At 33.2% G+C, this 20,018-nt stretch overlaps 5 protein-coding genes across 5 annotated transcripts; 3 read left to right on the forward strand and 2 right to left on the reverse strand.

Moving 5' to 3' along the window:
- The first annotated feature begins 64 nt into the window (after window positions 1-64).
- On the forward strand, window positions 65-3,595 carry LOC128388097 (intraflagellar transport protein 88 homolog). Its single transcript, XM_053347453.1, is given in 8 exon segments — window positions 65-287; window positions 390-1,020; window positions 1,243-1,357; window positions 1,445-1,743; window positions 1,746-2,322; window positions 2,393-2,543; window positions 2,626-2,741; window positions 2,816-3,595. Coding segments are annotated over 8 exon segments (2,514 nt in total). The 5' UTR covers window positions 65-203; the 3' UTR covers window positions 3,357-3,595.
- Window positions 3,596-4,060: 465 nt separating this feature from the next.
- LOC128387891 (uncharacterized) lies at window positions 4,061-8,557 on the forward strand. The gene is made up of 5 exons (XM_053347176.1): window positions 4,061-4,829; window positions 6,006-6,290; window positions 6,358-7,385; window positions 7,480-8,175; window positions 8,271-8,557. The coding sequence occupies exons 1-5, from the start codon at window positions 4,543-4,545 to the stop codon at window positions 8,423-8,425; spliced, it is 2,451 nt and encodes an 816-aa protein (XP_053203151.1). The 5' UTR covers window positions 4,061-4,542; the 3' UTR covers window positions 8,426-8,557.
- Window positions 8,558-8,687: 130 nt separating this feature from the next.
- On the forward strand, window positions 8,688-14,729 carry LOC128388118 (uncharacterized). Its single transcript, XM_053347477.1, has 4 exons — window positions 8,688-9,505; window positions 12,304-12,544; window positions 12,714-13,268; window positions 14,078-14,729. The coding sequence occupies exons 1-4, from the start codon at window positions 8,697-8,699 to the stop codon at window positions 14,525-14,527; spliced, it is 2,055 nt and encodes a 684-aa protein (XP_053203452.1). The 5' UTR covers window positions 8,688-8,696; the 3' UTR covers window positions 14,528-14,729.
- LOC128387893 (tax1-binding protein 3 homolog) lies at window positions 10,172-11,381 on the reverse strand. Its single transcript, XM_053347178.1, has 2 exons — window positions 11,201-11,381; window positions 10,172-11,037 (listed from the first exon to the last, which is right to left on the reverse strand). Exons 1-2 carry the CDS (start codon window positions 11,246-11,248, stop codon window positions 10,711-10,713), a joined length of 375 nt encoding a protein of 124 aa, XP_053203153.1. The 5' UTR covers window positions 11,249-11,381; the 3' UTR covers window positions 10,172-10,710.
- A 3,533-nt stretch (window positions 14,730-18,262) lies between the features above and the next one.
- LOC128387894 (uncharacterized) lies at window positions 18,263-18,998 on the reverse strand. The gene is made up of 2 exons (XM_053347179.1): window positions 18,618-18,998; window positions 18,263-18,411 (listed from the first exon to the last, which is right to left on the reverse strand). The coding sequence occupies exons 1-2, from the start codon at window positions 18,895-18,897 to the stop codon at window positions 18,371-18,373; spliced, it is 321 nt and encodes a 106-aa protein (XP_053203154.1). The 5' UTR covers window positions 18,898-18,998; the 3' UTR covers window positions 18,263-18,370.
- Between the last annotated feature and the right edge of the window lie 1,020 nt (window positions 18,999-20,018).

The raw sequence follows: 20,018 nt of genomic DNA on the forward strand, positions 1-20,018 counted from the left end.
TGAAAATTGTGAAGCTTTAATTAACTATGGAAATATTAATTTGAGAAAAGAAATTGAATTTTTTTCTTTGTTTATTTTTATTTCCAATGATTTGGTTGCTTTGGTAACGTGGAAATTAATTGTAAACAAATGAATGAAAATACGTTTAATCTTATGTAACATATGAGACAATTAATTAATCTATTGATTTCCAGTGGAAAATAATGTCGGAAAAAATTGTTCTAGTTCCAAGTTTAGAGGATCTTTATTCTGGTTTCAACGATTTTAATCCGGTTCTTGATTCTAAGGTGAGTTTCCTTTGATTTAGACAATTTAATTGATCTCATTAAGCTAATTTATATTTAATCCATTCGAATTGTTGATTTTCTTTGTTTTTCTCTCAATTGAAGGCATTACAATACGATGAAGATTTCCAACAGACTGTACTTAAAAGTAGCTATGGAAGACGAGGTAACACTGGTTATCGGACGAGCGGCACCTCGAGAATGGGAACAGCGGGTTATAATCGAGGACTTGTGTCCACTTCGAGACGTAAATCATCAACCTCAAGTCTTAATCAACAACAAGCCCCTTCGACGGCCCGACCAATGACCGCAGTTCGTGGTGCTGGTTACACTTCATCGACCCATAAAAGTCCATCCGGTTCCGGGATATTCGACCCTTTATCTCAAAACAAATCAAGTTCGTCCTCTCCCTTTGTCGCCAAAGACGAAAATACCCCTCAGGCAAAGATTAAACTATTGGAAAAGAAAGTTAATGATCTGCTGGAAGAATCGATCGAAGCCTCTTATCGAAATGAATTTAAATTATCTTTAGATAAAGCGAAACAAGCGATGACCAAAGAAAGGTCACTTTCCCGACAGAAAGAGCAATTGGCCTCAGCGGCAATTTCAGTTTCCATTGAATTAACATTCGCTGTTCTTTTCAATCTCGCAATTCAATATACTCGAAATGAAATGTATTCAGACGCTATAAGTACGTTTCAAACACTCATCAAGAATCGTTCATTTGTTAATTCAGGTAAATCGAATTTCTAAAAAAAATTTACAATCTTAATTGTCATTCTTATTATCAATTATATTCTAATCATTATCGAATAATTTTATCGATTTTGAAATGTCCTTGTTAACGAATCTCAAATAACAAATATCAAGGACAACAGAGAGATGATATAAAATCGTATTGATTACAATGTTTATCAATCATTCAAACTAATCAACAATTGACATTTTCTAATTGCAGGAAGACTTAAACTAAACATCGGAGCAATTTACTATCGACAAGGAAATTATCCTAAAGCAATTAAATTTTTTCGAATGGCTTTAGATCAAATACCGACCTCCCAACGCAATACAAGGTAACCAAGAGAACTAAGAACAAGTTGATTGTAATTAGAATAAGAATAATATGATAATATTGATATTTTAATTTTCTATTTTAACAGAATGAGAATAATGAGAAATATTGGTTTATCTTTCGTCAAACTGAATCAATATTCCGATTCAATTACATCATTCGAATACATCATGTCGGAGAAAGGTGATTTTCGTGATGCTCTGAATCTAATTGTTTGTCATTATGCAATTGGGGATAAAGAGAATATGAAAAAATCGTTTATTAAATTGTTGGAAATATCTGATGTCAACTGTTCATCAGATCGATATGAGATGATTACCGAAGATGATGATAACCTTTCAACGTTAATTTTGGAAGCAATTAAAGTTGATTCACTTCGTAAATGGGAAAGGAACGTAAACAAGAACGAGATTGGTGTATTCTCCTGGCATCACAATTAATTGCCCCAGTGATTGGTGACACTTTTACCCAAGGATACGAATGGTGTGTTGATACCATTCGATCCGCTGGTTACATTGAGATCAGCGATGATATCGAGATAAACAAGGCTGTTAAACACTTGAAGAGACGGGAATTTGCCGAGGCCATTGGAACCCTTAAGACGTTTGAAAAAAAGGAGGGAAAAGCGGCCTCAACCGCTGCGACCAATTTATCATTTTTATATCTATTACAAAACGATCTTGAAACGGCCGATCGTTATGCTAATATAGCGATTGACACGGATCGATTTAATTCCGCTGGATTGGTCAATAAGGGTAATTGTTGTGTTAAATTGAATGACCATGAAAGGGCCAGTTCGTTTTACAAAGAGGCGCTGACCAATGATTCGTCCTGCATCGAGGCTCTTTACAATCTCGCTTTGGCCAATAAAAAGTTAAATCGATTCGATTTAGCCTTAAATTGTCTTCTCAAGATTAACAGTATTCTCCCTAATCATCCAAACGTCCTCTATCAAATTGCTAATATGTAAGTTGTTCAATTATCCATTACATCCGAATGATTTAATATTTATTATCTCTTTAATTGTTAATGATAGTTATGAATTAATGAATGATATGGATTCGTCAATGGATTGGTTTCAATTGTTAATCACTTTTGTTCCCTCGGATCCTAATATACTTAATCGTATGAGCGATATTGCCGCTAACGAATCGGACAAACAATCATCTTTCTCGTACATAAATGATGTGAGAATAATTAACTAACCATTTATTAATATTTGGAAGAAATTTCATTGATTGTTTATAATTAATTTGTTTTCTTTCTCAGAGTTATCGTTATTATCCATCACATATTCCAACAATTGAAAGACTTGCTGCTTATTACATAGAAACTCAAGTCTATGAAAAGGCGACTCGTTATTTGGAAAAGGCTGCGGCAGTTCAGTGAGTCAATTGATTCGATTCTGGTTGTTGACAATTTAATTTGATGAGTAACTTGTTTTCTTTTCTATTCGAAGGCCAAATCAAGTTAAATGGTATTTAATGATCGCTGCTTGTTATCGTCGGAGTGGAAATTACCAACAAGCTCTACAATGTTACAAAATGATCCATCGTAAGTTTCCAGATAATCTTGAATGTGTCAAGTTCTTGGTGCGAATTTGTCAAGATTTGGCCTTACCTGAGTATAATGAATTCTACGATAAGCTGAAGAAATTGGAAAAGGTGAGAGAATCGAGAGAAAGAAAGTCACAAAGCGGTCGATCTCAGCGAAGTGGTTCACGAGCTTCCTCTAACAATAATCGAACCTCAGCTGAAAGTTCAAGAGGAGATTCAGCTTCTAGCAACAGCTCAGGATACGTCACCTCAGTTTCGATTAACTCTAAAAATGGAAACAAAAAGAAATCAATATTTGATCTGATCGAAAATAAAGAAGTCGATGATGAAAATATTCTTGATGACGAAACTGGACCTTTACAAAGACCAACAACTTCGTGGAGGAAACGAAATGAAGATGATGATTTTACAAACGATGAAATCGTTGACATTTTACCAGAATAATTAACCATAAACAACACGAAAATCAATCGCTAATCATAATCTAAAAATCACTTTGCACAATCAAATTTAATCAGTTCTCTTACAGTTAATCCTGTTAATTAATTTGTTCAATTGTTTCGCAAAACCTGTTGACTTAATTACGATTATAACATATAAATTATATCGATCTGCGTTGAATTTGTTACAATTATGTTACATCCATTTCTTAATTAATACAATAAAATTGTTCAGTAAACTGATTGATCTAATTTTCCAATCAATCAACAAATTATTCATTTCAATAAATAATTTCAAACTTATCACGAGAACTCAGATTATTATAAACATTTCCTATTTCCAATACAACACCAATGAATATCGTAAGTGTTTACTAGGTGTTCATGAAAATCAATCGATAATCTGAATCCATGATGATCAGAATTGAGAATCTTGAATGAACAATCAATTTAAACGAGAAAACAATTCGCAGCAACAAATGAACTCGAGCCGAAAGCGACAGATAATAAAATGATATTCGTATTTATCAATTGGCTAACAAATAGAAGCAATTATTTTATTATTACCGCGATTAAGTTTGTTAATTGTTCTTATCTGATCAATGAATTGAAATGTGAGAACAAAAAGAAAGAGAGAAATTAAAGAAATGAGATGAGAGGGGAAATTAGATTATCATGATTGTTATTAGGATACATGATTCAGATTCTACTTGGTGTGTTATCTTATCATGACATTAATAATCTCGACGAGTAAACAACATAAAGAGAAACCAGAGGTTCACTTAGGTGATTTTCACATCGTCGAGAACATTGTAACTCTCAGACTATTGTAAAAGTGATCAAATTAAGGTAAAAATTAACAATCAAATCTGAAGAAAAGGGAGAGAGAAACTCACCAACCACACCCGATATCCGATATTGACACTTCCATGGTATCATCATCATTATTTAATTAATTTCCATCTATCGACTATCAAATTCATCGTAAGGTTAATTTCTTTCAACAGTGTGTCAGTTATAACTGTCGATTTTGATAATTTGTGGTCAATAGAATTGAGTATTTTTGTTTTACAATTAGTTGATTGTTGTTTTTATTTCGGATTCTCTTTTGTGGATTAAATTGTTTTCTTAATAGTAAATTAAATCAACTTTAATTCAATTCATTTAGTGCTGATAATCTGACCAGTAAGATGGATTATCAGGTAAAATGGTTTCCCTTTTTGGTGGCCAGTGTTTTGTTAATCATTCCAAGTGTTTACTCAATTAGTATGAGTATCGAAAGGAAAAGTCAAATTTTCAATCTTTGCTATAATCGCCAACGGACACCAGGTCAGATATCGCCGATAATTAATGGACAAAATAGTCCACCGTTGGCTTCGAGTGTTGAAAATTTGATCGCTCTCATTGAAAAGATTGAAAATTCAACGACAACCCGATCGATCCAAGCAAAGGATTTAGCAGCAACTTTGTTAAGAAAGTGAGTAATTAACTAATCATATTTGTAAATTTCTAACTTTCCTAAAATTGGGAAGGTCAAAATCTTATTATTTTTTGACCGCCGATCGATGTTGTCGGAGATATTTACTATCATATTGATTAGCTGTTTATTTTTTTCTGAATCGTAATTATGTTCAATAAATCAAAGTAATTGTTGTTGATTGCAGAGAAAGTAATCAACAATTAGTCTCCATTTTTCTAAATCCAGGTTACATAGGCAACAATCAATCTTCATTGGAAACCGTTATAATAGAAATAATTAAGTAAACAAAAGATGATTATCTTTCCTCTATTTCCTCTGAATTTACTTGAGTGTTTATTGTAACCATAACTCCGTTATCGAAGATCAAATTTGTAGTCGTTATTAAGCAAAATCATCAATGAGAAAAACAATTTCTCCTTAATTTCTGCAATAAACACTAGATGTTCGTCTATTACTTTAACCATTGTAATCTGATTAGAGGGAGAAAACGAGATGGAAATCATATTCACTTAATTACTCTGCGACTCAAACAATCAACTATCACATAGACAATTTAATAATTTCCAATCAATTACAATGTAAAAAAGTTCAAATTAAATCTCCAAAGGCAATGAAAACAGATATCATATCAACTATGGATTTACATTAGACGAAAAGTTGATTGGTTAATTTGATCAATGTTTCTTAATCTTGATTAACAATTAAGATACACCGTTAAGCCTCCAAGCTGAGTGTTAATGAATTAAGATTTCCTTTGAAGGTCAATATTTTAAATCTTAAGTTATATCCAATTGTCTGAATGGTCAATCGGATTTATCTTTTTGTCTAATGATTTATTATCATCATGATTTTGTCTTTAATTCTGTCAACAATTAGTCATCTACAGGATTAATTATTAATATTAATATTTCAACCATAGGATAACATAAATATCTGTGTGATGATTAAGATGAAGAGGTACTTGTAACCAACAATTAACCAACATTATTTAGACGATTTTTATTGATCCATATTAGTTTTCAATCTATTTTAATCTTATCATATTTTCCTAATTATATCTTAATATTATTACTGATAATTAATCAACAATTAAGTCAAAATGATATATTGGGAATATACGGGAAACAATTGATTGTGTTTAAATTTAGACTGATCAATTTAATTATTTTCTAGATTCCGATCGGATGGTAATGTGGTCAGAGCTTATAGTTATTTGGACCAAGGGGAGACCTACGAGTTTGTCGATAAAATCGAAGATATTTTATTGGAATCGCCAGCGGAAGTTTCTTTGGATGACCAGACAATTCTGACCGAAAATGAGAGATGTTCCCTCTATTTTATGTTATCATATCACATCAATCAAACGGAAAAAGCGGATGCACGAACTAATCGTTACTCTACTGGTGCTTATCGAGCTCCCGTTTCATCCAATTCGAGATCTGCTACAGGAACTCCAAGGTTTGTTATTTGATCAAATCCAAGTTCATCATTGTTTTTAATCTTCTTTCTATTAATTAATGGACAGATATGGTGGCCCTTCTTATGCCCCTGTAGCTTTGACAGTCAAACCACGGGAGTACGGGGTTGGAAGTTATCGATCTAATAATGACCAAGCGATCGCATTGAACCGACTATTATTAGGAGTAATTGCTGGTCAATTGAATAGTCCTGGAGTTTCCGTTCGTGATATAATTACAAAGATAAATCCGAATATTCCTCAGGGAGAACTCAAAGCTAACGTTGATGAAATACTTAATCCTCTCATGGCTGTTACTTTGGCTAATATTCATTCAATGGCTGCTTTTGAAGGCGGTGAAGCAAACACAATCGCTGTTTCTGGTTCATGGGAAAGTACAAATACTTTATGTACAACTGAATACACTTTGAGTATGGAGAAACCTTCTGATGCCACTTTAGCCAACATCAGAGGAGGTATTGATGGATATTATATTGGCGAACTTACCAAAAGTTTAACCAAAACTGCAACTGGATCAAGATTGAGATTAAGTCAAATTCTTCGTTACTATTATGATAATATCGGAGGTCGTGTTTCTGGTACTGGATATTGTGATCGAGCAACGATAAGTATCGATGATAGAGGTTTCCGTGACGCTGCAACTAATTATCTCAAAGCTTTGGAATTGAGTAAGAACTATATCATAGGAGAGTCCATAATCACGAGTAAGATTGAGAAAGTACGACCAGCCATTGACTCGGCTTATGCTAAAGCTAAATCCATACCAGCTGAAGATAGCGAATGGTGTTCATCGGGTGGAATGAGTGGATACAAAGCTGATTGTGAAACTCCAACTGATCTATTTGTAGTCATTGATCTTCAATCTGCCGATGCTGATAAATACAAGAATTTAACTGGTCGACTAATCAATAAACTTAATCTTGGTATTTACGGTTCTTCAGCATCGATACTCTCAATGAATCGAGAAGATAATCTTGGAGCGGAAGGTCAAACTTTCCGTAATAATTTGAAGCACTTGGCTTGGGCAAGTTACAATAGAGGTTGCACTGGATGTGCCATGTCTTATATTCGAGAAGGTAAATTAACTGAACTAATCAACAATTAACACATACAATGCGACACAATTGTTAACTCGTAAAATCGACTGATGTTTTTTTTTCTGTATTCTAGATACTTTGGGCTCTGTGATCAATGCTCCATCCACTGATCTTTACCTCAGGATGAATGATACTTTGCGTGATTTCGAGGCCAATAAATGGTTCCAATTGGGAGCTCCAGCCAAACCTTTCATCATAATGGGTGGTTCATATACCTCTCGAAATATCGACCAAAACATTCGTATGGCTCGATACACCTTGAAGAGTAACCATAGAGATGTACCCGTTTTCCTGATCACAAATGCAAACGAAAACGATTTAACTGAATACATCAGTTCCCCACAGGACATAATTCGCGACCAGGATGGACTTGATGTTATGACTCAAGAATTGTCACAGAAAATTTGTCAAGTTCCGGCAACTTTCCAATACCCTGATTGTCGGCGTGTCAGTTCAGAAGCGACCAGCGGTTTCGAGGCTTTTATAACACCAGGGCGATTACAGTATTGGGCCATGTACCCTGAGTATTTCCTTAAAAGCTACGACATTGTAATGAAATTTTTCAGCAGTGAAGGTGACCTTAAAGTTTGCTTCGGGCGATATCCCAAGCCAGAAGAAACAGGTCGATGTTGGGAGGCCAAAAAGAACGAAGAAATTAGAATCGATGTCAGTGATCCATGTAAAGATCGAGATGTTCTGACCTGTGAACCTTTTTACTTCACTATCACACCTCCTGATCAGGGAATGTCATCAAACACTATTTGCTCAGGTGAGACTAAGAGAGAAAAACAATAAAAAACAATACAATTAATTTTTAAGAATCAAAATAATCCAACTAATTATCTTGTTAATTTCTTTCCACAGACAAAAAGTGTCTCAACGCTCGACAAATTAAATTCAAATTCTCCCACAGTGGAATAGCCTGTTCATCGGCTGTCACATTGGTCTCTTCACTTTTCTTGGCGATTATTTGTTCTCTATTAACATCGTTTTTAAATCCAATTAAGAGACAATTCTAATTGTTGTTCTCCGTATTCTAATTCTATTCTTAAACTGCCAAGTAAATTACAATGTACGATGATCATAATTTATGGTTAATCTTTTTATTGGAACAATTTGAAGACTTTCATTAAAAAGAAATTCAATTCTTACATATAATCCAATGTTCCACAAAAGCTAATTGATTTATCCTCTTTTTTTACAATAACAATCACAATTAACAGTCTATTGAAAATTAACTAATAAATGTATCATTAAATTAAAATTTAAAGTGTTAATTACGAAAAAAAAATGAGTTTCAATCCGCTTTTGGTCGTTAATTATTTTTGGTACATCACCATTTTCCTGGGGCTTATGTCATCTTCATCGAATCAGGATCCTGTTTCTGGTTCAGGTGCCGGTGCTGGTTCTGGTGCAGGTTCTGGTTCTGGTTCTGGTGCTGGTGGTGGTTATGGTCAAGGTTATGGTGCAGGTTATGGTGCAGGTTATGGTGCAGGTTCTGGTTCTGGTTCTGGTGCTGGTTCTGGTGCTGGTTCTGGTGCTGGTTCTGGTGCTGGTCAAGGTTATGGTGCAGGTTCTGGTGCAGGTTCTGGTTCTGGTGCTGGTGCTGGTGCTGGTGGTGGTTATGGTCAAGGTTATGGTGGAGGTTATGGTGCAGGTTATGGTGCAGGTTATGGTGCAGGTTATGGTGCAGGTTATGGTGCAGGTTATGGTGCAGGTTCTGGTTCTGGTGCTGGTGCTGGTGGTGGTTATGGTCAAGGTTCTGGGATTGATTCTGGTGCTGTCACTGCTGTTAATAACACAGTATCAAGATTTTCGTCACTCAGTGCTACTTCAAGAGTCTCTTCAGCTGCATCAGCCCTCGCATCAAGTGGTGGAATTGATTCAAACAGTCTTTCCGACGTTATCAGTAAAATAAGTAGTAAGGTTGCAGCATCTAATCCTGGTTTGAGTGGATGTGAAGTCATGGTTCAAACCTTATTGGAAGTATCCAGTGCGTTGGTTCAACTATTAATTAGCTCACAAAACTTTAATGTAAATGCGGGATCAGATAGCGCATATGCAGTTTCTCAAGCAGTAGCTAACGTAGTGGGAGAATAATGTACTGGTGTTTCCCAATTTATTCAACTCTGTTTTAATCAGTTAAAATTCTAAGTGTTGAAAAAAATAATCCAACCACCTTAAACTTTCAGATATTTCTCGTTTTTCGTCATTCTAATGGGGTTTATTTTATCTTTCACTCTGGTTCGAGGTTTCCGACATCGAAACCTTGGTTAATCCTTCTATTTTTTTTCCAAAATTATCAGTTCAATTTCTTCGTTCTCAGTGACTAATTTTAGATAGAATCCTGGTTGAAGATTTGCTTGAAGTAATCAATGGTTCTCACATCTAGTAGCTCACAAATCTCTAGATTTGATGAATTAATATCCAACGTCATTAATCTAATCCGAGAATGAATATTTATGGTTTGATACATATGTATGTATCAATTTATTCATTACCATTTGCTCATTTAAAATATTGAGAGCTTAAAGCACAGAAAATTAATATTAATAAACAATTGGGAAGGAACTTTCAATTTTCACTCCGTCGACGCAACTTTATTTTCTAAATTATCATTTATTTGATTAGTGAATTTCTCTATGGAAATTCTCATATTTGGGTCGAATGTATTGAATATCATTAAATATTATTAAATAAAGCAAATTTGATTAACCAAACTAATCACTAATGAATAGATTAACAATTAATTCAAAAGAAATTAGTTAAGCCCAAAAGGAAGAAAACGAATGAAAAAAAATTCAATAGAAAGTTTAATAAAATAAAAAACCAATTAAAACCAATTTTCGATTCATATAATTGTCGCAATATTTTGAGTTAATTGCGACACACAAAATTTACCACCATTGGTATGGAAATGGAATTAATTAAAAAAAACAGTTGAATGACAAGAAGAAAGGACTGGATTAAGGATAAGAGGATAATATCATCTTCTTTGTTAAATCACTTTAGTTGATTATAAGAATATTAATTGCTGTCAATGTAAAAGAGTTTCGGTATAATTGGAGAGATTGATTGTTCCAAAAAAAGATTCATTTGATTTTTTAGAGTGATGAGAATTGTAGACAAGATTCAGTTAATTGATTATGAGATTTTCGCTGATTGTATTTACCATGAGATCATAATTGTGTAATAATATTAGTTGATATTGGAAGCACAGAATTGTTGATTGTTGGATATTTTAGTTTCTCGGATCACAATTGTTGATATTGTATGTTAATTGCAATTAGATTACAATTTAAATCTAATTGTAACAAGCCTGAGTTACTCCACGTCGAGCAACAAGCATATTCAATATTGGGAATTTTTTTATATATTCAATGGCCTTTTTATGAGTTACCATTGTGAAATCGTAGCCATTACATTGTAATATTTTGTCACCAATTCTTAATCCCGATCTCCATGCTGGACCTTCAGTGTTTACACTTGTCACATAGATTCCATTGTCAGTGAATCCCTGAGGCGATTGATGATAATCTTGATCAATTCCTCCTCCAATTGAGAAGCCACATTTCATTATTTCTCTGCCATATTCATCGTAACCAATTTCCTTTTGTAATTTAATTGGTATCTAACAAGATATTCAATCAAATACGAGAATTAAAGTAAAAAAGTTAACGTTTACAACTTTAAATCAATTGAGATGATTAAACTTTAAAAGGATCATGCAAATGACAAAAAAGAGACAACAACAAATGGAAAAGGTTTGAATGAGATGAGGAAGAAAAACTTACCGAAAGACATTCGATTGCTGTTCCTGGTTCATGTTGAAAAGATGACATGATCAGTTTAATGGAGATAAATTGACAATTAGATTTAAATCACGATTAAATTATGAGCTAATTTATAATACTTTGGATTTGGTTAACATGAAGGATGACAATCTGATAACCAAACTTTGGTTTAGGCTTAAAGGTTGACAACAACAACAAAAGACTTGCAGCTGATTTTTTGCCAACATCCTGTTGTTTTCTGTAGTCATGGCTACTTAACCAAGGAAATTGAGTCGAGAAATGAAATTTAAAATTAACTTTCATCATTAAAATTAATTCGATAACAACTTTGTTTACCTTTTATTGAATCAGGTAAAAGATGATCCATATTAACACAGAATCAGTGATGAAAATATATTTTCACATGTGAGATACTATTAACTCATATGAGTTAATATTGCTTAGAAAGTTTAATTGTCTCAGGCTGATTGTTTACTTTCATCGGTAATTGATTATAATTTAAATTAATAATTGTAATCTGATTAACCTTTTAGGTGTATAGTTGTAATCGAAACAAATGATACAGTTTTAGACTGATAATCTATGTCATAGATGAAGATAAAAATCCATTGAAGGTTTCGATGAATTGAATAGAAATGGATATTAATCACAATCAATCTGAATTATTGTCTGATGCATGAGAAATATTAATCATTACAGATGATTAGCTTGATACTTGGATATTTTTTCATATTCATAATCATTTCCTAAGGAGAATGTAAACCAAATTTTAGTTTTGAGTCAAAAGTTGAAACTTTGTGAATTTGTAGGGCCACAAATATGAAGTCCAAATATATTTATTTCTTTCTGATCTGATCAGCAGTTTTCGAGAAAATCGAGTTCGAAGTTGAAACTTCAGGTCACTTTTTCTCCGTAACGATAAGTTTTCAGATCATTAATTTTTTGTTCCACCGACAACTTTTCATGCCGTTTCACCTCAATATATTATTATTGAAATAGATAATTAATATAATTAAAAATATGAAATTAACAAAAGCATTAAGATCAAAATGATTTCATGAATCAAACGGATCTTGGGATTACTGTTTTCAATCCATTTGTAGCTTCAACTGGGGCAATTGTTGTAGATACTTTACTAGTAAATTGGAACAATCAATTCCCATCCCATTGGCTGTCAGTCCTTTCGTCTATTCAGTTGTTTCTGTGGTTCTATTTGTCCACAGTCAGAACTTTTTCCTTAAAACTACACCTCGAAGTCTTATTACTGGACTTCGAGTTAATCTTCTAGACACAGTGACCACTCTTCTCAAACCTCTCGAACTGTTGGGCATTATGGCTTCCGATGTATTTCCAACATCAGAATTACCCAATAATTCAATTGGAATTCTGAATAGCCGAATTGATCATTAATTTGAAACGAATATTGAATTTTCATATCAAATTGAGATAAGAACTTGAACCATGGGCTCGAATTAATAGTGAATGATCTTGAACTTCTAACTTGGAAATTAAGATGCAATTGGATTTTAGATCATTGGATTTAACTTATGTCGGGGATTCTGATCATTTCGGGATTCCCGGATTTAAATATGTTCTTGGATTTGAGGTATTTGACCCTCCGAGTGTTAATCCAGCCAATGGATGTTATTGTGTCCATACAAGGGAAAAGAAATCACGATGTGAACACTATGGTCTCCTCGATTGTACCGGTGGATTTTCTGGGCCTCCGATCATAATAACTAGGCCACATTTTCTCGACACAGATTCAGAAATTCAGGGACAGGTTGACGGTTTATCGCCAGATCCAGAGAAACATGAATTCTACTTATTAGTTCAGCCTGATATTGGAATACCAATATCGGGTGCAGGTCGATTACAGTTCAACCTTAGAGTTGAACGGGTTCCATTTCTTCGTGGTTTTAACAATATCCGTGACACAATTGTTCCTTTGGGGTGGATCGAAATATCAAGTACATTGGATGGATTTTTATTTTATCTACTCAAGGTTGGTCTCATTTTCATGAGGCTTTTACTAGTCTACTCATCTTCAGTTACTCATTTTAAAACTGTAAACTCAAATTACAGAAAATGTTAAGATGAGCGTTAATGGTTGGAGGTGGAGCTAATAGCTATCCAACACACTTATCCCTCTGTTTGTTTAAATTAGATTAAGTTACGTCTTCATTAAAAGGGTCAAAATCGACAGAGGAAGTCTCGGAGAGCCTGGGACAATCAAACGGGTGCACAATTAACCCAAAATTCAGCTTAATTTTAACATTTTGAACTTATGGACACCAATGATAAGTGTGTTGAATAACCAAAGGCTCCAACCATTAACGCTCATCTTACCCAGAAAATTAATATTAATAAACTATCAGGGAGAAACTTTTGATTCACTCCCGTACTTCGTTAACTTTTAACCGTTTGTTTCAAGTAATTATTCATTTGATTAGTGAATTTCTCTGAAAATCTCCATATTCATGTCATTTTTCATCATTGAATTTTAGTATACTACATTTTTAATTAATCAATTGTTTAGCATCATCTTGCATTCAATTCTAAAATATTAGTTATTTATCCAACTGTAGTTGTGTTTCCGTTTGAAAGCAAATTATGAGAAAAGAGTAAAGAAATGAGTGCCTCTTCACCAATATTTGATTTGATTTGCAGAATTTAAATTATCAGAAAATTAGAATTACTTTAGTAAACATTCATTTGAGTTTATTCAGGTAACTTTATGGATACCAGAACAACACGTTAACATGTGAAAAATTGCATAAAAGATGAAATCATTCGAAAGAGACAATAATTAAGTTGTATTTCTATCAGAATTAGTGAAAAATTCCAATAATTAAAATTTAAATTGTTAATCACGAGAGAAAAATGAGTTTCAATTCACTTTTGGCTTTTAATTTTTTTTTGTTCATCACCATTTTCCTGGGGCTTATGTCATCTTTATCCTACCAATATCATGGTTCTGTATCTGATAATGTAACTAGCGCTGGTGCTGGTTCTGGTGCTGATGGTTACGGTCAGGGTGCTGGTTCTGGTGGTTATGGTCAGGGTGCTGGTTCTGGTGCTGGTGGTTATGGTCAGGGCTCTGGTGCTGGTGGTTATGGTCAGGGCTCTGGTGCTGGTGGTTATGGTCAGGGCTCTGGTGCTGGTGGTTACGGTCAGGCTGCTGGTTCTGGTGCTGATCAAGGGAGGTATAGTCAGGGTGCTGCTGCTGCTGCTGCTAGAGGTCAGTCTCAAAGGGGAGTTACAACAACCTCCACCAACCAAACATCCTTAGCTATGAGAACTTTCAGCAATTTGGATCTAAAATGAGATAGTAAATCAATTCATTTTGTTCGAAAACTGAGTTTCAATCACCTGGTAAATTTAATTCAGTTAATCATTCGATTTAGTTAAATTACTAATTATTTATGAATCTAATTAATTAATATTATTAATAATATTAATAATAAAAATCTAAATCTGCTTCTTGATGATAAAATTTCTTTTCATGACCTTACATACATTATGAAATACATGTATTATTAATAAAGAAAAGTGAACTTAAAAAGTTTCGATTCATTAATGTTTAAATTAAAAAATTCTCATTTATTATGTGTCACTGGTGAGATAGTCTAGATAAATTTCGTAAAATGAGGTCACAATCCAGTATTCCATCCTGAACCAGAACTAGTATTCGAACATTAAATTATCTATCGAACAAGGACGAGATCGCCAACTAGCGTTTGATCCAGCCCACGTACCATAACCAAGGCCAGTATCATATCTCTGAACACATCTCGTACCATTTTCATTTGTATCCATTTTAATCGAAACTAATGATGAAATTTCAGATTGATCATCTATCTCATAGTGGCGTAATTATCAAATTCTGTCAAATTTAATTTGATTATCAAATTTTGATAATCTATCTCTTAGATGGAGGTAAAAATGCATGAAAAGTTTCAATGAATAGAAGTGGAAATATAATCCCAATCGATCTGAATTATTGTTACCGTTTATTACAGAGTGGTTTATTCACTTGATGTCTTTCGATTATTGAACTTGTTTCACATTTCACCATGAAGATGAACTAATTGTTTGAGTTATATTTAATCACACTTGTAATGGAAACTAATTAAGCAATTTTAGATTGATAATCTTTCTGATAGATGGAGGTAATGGAAAGTGTGAATGAATTGAATTAATCTGATTCAATTTGAATTATTGTCTCTCGAACATACAGTGTTTCCCGATTGAAGAAACCAAACTTTCAAATGAGAAAACCTTTTTTTCATTTGAAGAAACCAAACTTTCAAATGAAGAAACCAAAATGATTTTTATTGATTTTTAATTGTGATTAATTAATTAATTTCGATTCAAAATTGGGAATGAAAAAGGTAATCTAGATGAGTCACAATTAAAATTCGATTGATTTTTGATTACTTCGATAATTAGTAATTTAACTCTTTAAAATTCTGATCGATTAACAATTCTAGCAATTGTTTCATAATTCACTTGCATTCAAAGGTATAAACTAAAATTAAATTTAGATTGGAAATCGATTGTTTTTGAATAAGAAAAAAAGTTGATCATTAATTTAAAATGAATATTGAATTTTCATATCAAATTAAGATAAGAACTTGAATCATGGGCTCGAATTAATAGTTAATGATCTTGAAGTTCTCACTTGGAAATTAAAATGCAATTGTTTCAACTTTCATGAGAAAAAATTAAATAATCATAATTGTTAAGGTTTGCTTCGGTCGATATCCTAAGCCAGAAGAAAAAGGTCGATGTTGGGAGGCCAAAAAGAACGAAGAAATTAGAATCGATGTCAGTGATCCATGTAAAGATCGAGATGTTCTGACCTGTGAACCTTTTTACTTCACTATCACACCTCCTGATCAGGGAATGTCATCAAACACTATTTGCTCAGGTGAGAATAAGAGAGAAAAATAGTAAAAAACAATACAATTAACTTTCGAGAATCAAAATAATCCAATTAATTATCTTGTTAATTTCTTTTCACAGACAAAAAGTGTCTCAATGCTCGACAAATTGAATTCAACTTGAGTTATTCAAGTTCTCTCATGTTTCTGGTACTGAATATTGTGACCGAGCAACGATAAGTATCGATGATAGAGGTTTCCGTGACACTGCAACTAATTATCTCAACGCTCGACAAATTAAATTCAAGTTCTCCGGAGCTTTCAAAGCTTTGGAATTGAGCAAGAGCTATATAATAGGAGAGTCCGTAATCACGAGTAAGATTGAAAAAGTACGATCAACTATCGACTCGGCTTAATCCATACTATTATTATAATGAAGATATTTATGTCTTAGATGAAGGTAAAAATCTATTGAAGATCTCGATGAATTGAATAGAAATGGATATTAATCCCAATAAATCAATCAATTTTACCTTCATTCACACCTCAGTGAGGTTAATGCTTCATACATTTATCATCAGACTGGGTCTGATGGCCTTGCGGCACTGAGCTAATCGCCCAGGTTACAGAGTTTTTGTTCGAGTATCATTACAATGATAGTTATATTATCGATTTTGTACTTAATTCTATTGTTATTGGCTAAGTTTAGGTCATCTAGATGAAATTCTATCGTTTTTTCGCATTCGCTTAAGTAATAAGTGATGGTCCTGATTTTCCTTTTTCTTGTGTTGAGTGTGTTTGTCAAGACTTCTACTTTGTTACATAGCTTGATTAGTCTCTTCAGGTTCATCCCATGATAAGTGTCGTAAACTTTTTCTATCTTGGTGGGGAAAAAGGTTTGAAACTGCGATGGTGTTCTTCCCATTAGACTCATTTCCGATATTTTGCTCTCTATTTCTTTCGTGATTTCTTTTTCGGTAAGGATACAGTTCTTGATTTTGATCTTCGTTCTGGGGTTTATCGGTACTTTCCCATTATCGTCTGTTGTGGTCCATGTGTACATCTCGTTGTGGTTTTCCATGATTTTTATGACTGCTTTAGTTGACTCAGACCTTGGATGTCTTACAATTAGTTCCGGAAGAGAGTAATTGACAATCATATTTCTGTGTTTGTTTACTAGACAGTAAATTGCTAGTATATGATTTCTGTACAGATTTTTGGTGTCCGATTCGTACACTGTGGATTCCTCATCTACGAAAAAATTCGTTTTTGTTGATACCGTACTTCACATTAGTGAGCGATTGATAATTTACTTGATGGTTTCAGAATTTTTTGATGCTTTTTTCATCAGGTTCATCGAAGGTTCGGCGGTGTTGAAACTCTCTAAGTTTCAGTCAATTTTCTTTACAATTTGATATTTTTCTAGTGGCTTTCACCATTGCAGTTAACCAGATTTGTAATAGATTTACGATGTTGAATACTATTAACGGAGTCCAACTTGATATGTTGTTTGGGATGCTTTGTGTTTTGTTTTATTTTTGTTTGATGTTGATCTTTGGGTTGTGTTCCAATACTAGTTTTTTCTAGGTTGTCGGGATGAATTGAATATGAAGTGTATTTTCCTAAAAATTTTTCTATTGTTGTTCGTGTTATGATCTTGGTTTTTTCTTGATTGATTTCTAGATTGATTTGTGCCAATTTAAGTTGTACAATCTCCAGGTCCTTTTCTTTCGTCTCTTCAGTTGATAAGATTACTAAATCGTCAGCAAAAGATATTGTTTGCACTCCTCTTTCCATTATTTTTCTTATTGCCGAATTGAGACCAATGATGATCCAGCCACTGTTCTTCATCATCTTGCTAATATAATACTTTTCCATTCTCCTTGTATCTCAATACTCTAAAACTAATTTTACCGTTTATTCACACCTCAGTGAGGTTAATGCTTCATACATTTATCATCAGACTGGGTCTGATGGCCTTGCGGCACTGAGTTAATCGCCCAGGTTACCGAAAATTAAGTTTATTTCTACTCAATAGAAGGCGACACAAGTTTCGATTAGTTTATCATTCAACGAATTTACTAACAATTTTTAATTTAACTTGCAAATTGGGAGTTATTTTGATAATTTAACATTTCGTGTTTAACTTTAATAGAATTTAATCGATAACAGTTTGAATACACGTTAATTAAAAGAAAAGAAATAGAGAAAATTACTCTTGGTAATTCCAAGTTGGTAGAATAGTATATATTGTATTTGGTAGATGGCGAGCTAAATTTCGTTTTCAATCCAAACCGAGAGCAGAATTTAGAATAGAAATTGTATCTGAGAACAAAAGTGAAAACAAACGAATTAGATGCATAATAAATTTTAATCATTCGTTAGATTATTGACACTATGAGGAGATTGACATAAGTAATCCGACCAATTTACTATGGTATTAATTTCCTTATTGAGGTACATAGAATAATAATGCTAGAGTAATGGTTGGTCGTCACTGTGATCGCGAGTCTTTGGTTCAAATATTTTACCATCAGGCGAGTCATTATCGCCAGTTGGATCTTTATCACCAGGCTTACGTCCCTTAGGGTATTTATCATCAGGCTCGTCATTATAGCCGAGTGAAAATTTATGACCAGGCTTACGTCCCTTAGGGCTTTTACCATCATCGCCAGTTGGAAATTCACGACTAGAATGAGCAAGACGAACTTGTCTCGAGGAAGTACCAGGAGTTGTATAAAGGCCAAATGCTGAAGCAACGGCGATTAACGCAACAGCGATCATGATAATTTGGAAAACATTTAAGTTCATGATGAGATAAATGGAATCTGTATATTTAACACAAGACTAACAAAAATTTAAACTTGTTGATAGTTCGATCAATCGGTTTACGATGATATTAATATCACTTCAACAAAAACTCAACCTTTTTATATCAAAACCATAGAAAACTATTTATTCAAATGGTTTAAATTAATTGCTAAGCAACAAGTGAATTTTATTCACCTGTCATAATACTTGGATTCCCATCTAATATGGAACAATATGCCAATTCACTGAACGATCTTTAAAAAGATCATCTTAGAATATTTTTGCAGGTCAATAATACAATTCAAGGATATCAAATATTATTTATATAAACTTTTAACTTCTACTTTTGATTTAATCAACTATAAAATGTTTTCCCTTTATGATTCCAATGACTCAGAAAAATTCAGTTACGTTTGAATAAATTATTTGTTATTGATTAAAAACGAGTTACAACTGATTTTGTATGTGTTAGAAAAAGCAACTTATGTAGTTGTATTCAAATTTGCTCGAAAAATTGTCAGAAATTGAATAAAAGTTGCTCTTCGTTTACTTGATTCTTTTTAAGAGAAAAATGTCTCATTACTTGATAATCCCAATACTGTGGTCGATTCTCGCCTGCAAATATTTGATTGCGTTAATTACTTTAATTAATTAAGCTATCAACTTAACTTGCAACTGTAGCAATCAAGTTGTTAACCAACTTTTCTTCAATCATCTTTTCCTCTCCTCTGTATTTGTATTGCCCATTTAGTGGCAAGTTCTGGGATTTAAGTTATTAATTGTGACTTTTTAAAGGTGTGATTAATCAATTTCATCTTGAACTTCCAGAGAATCACATTGAAAAAAGTTAAAGTGATTAAATGATGGAAAAAATTGAGAAATTTTCTTTAGATAAATTAGTTAAACGAAGAGATTCGAATCGATGTCAGTGATCCATGTAAAGATCGAGATATTCTGACCTGTGAACTTTTTACTTCACCATCACACCTCCTGATCAGGGGATGTCATCAAACACTATTTGCTCAGGTGAGACTAAGAGAGAAAAACAGTAAAAAACAATACAATTAACTTTCAAGAATCAAAATAATCCAACTAATTATCTTGTTAATTTCTTTCCACAG

Source organism: Panonychus citri, unplaced genomic scaffold (assembly GCF_014898815.1).
Source record: "Panonychus citri isolate SS breed McGregor unplaced genomic scaffold, ASM1489881v1 Contig00095, whole genome shotgun sequence".
NCBI classification, from domain to species: Eukaryota; Metazoa; Arthropoda; class Arachnida; order Trombidiformes; family Tetranychidae; genus Panonychus; species Panonychus citri.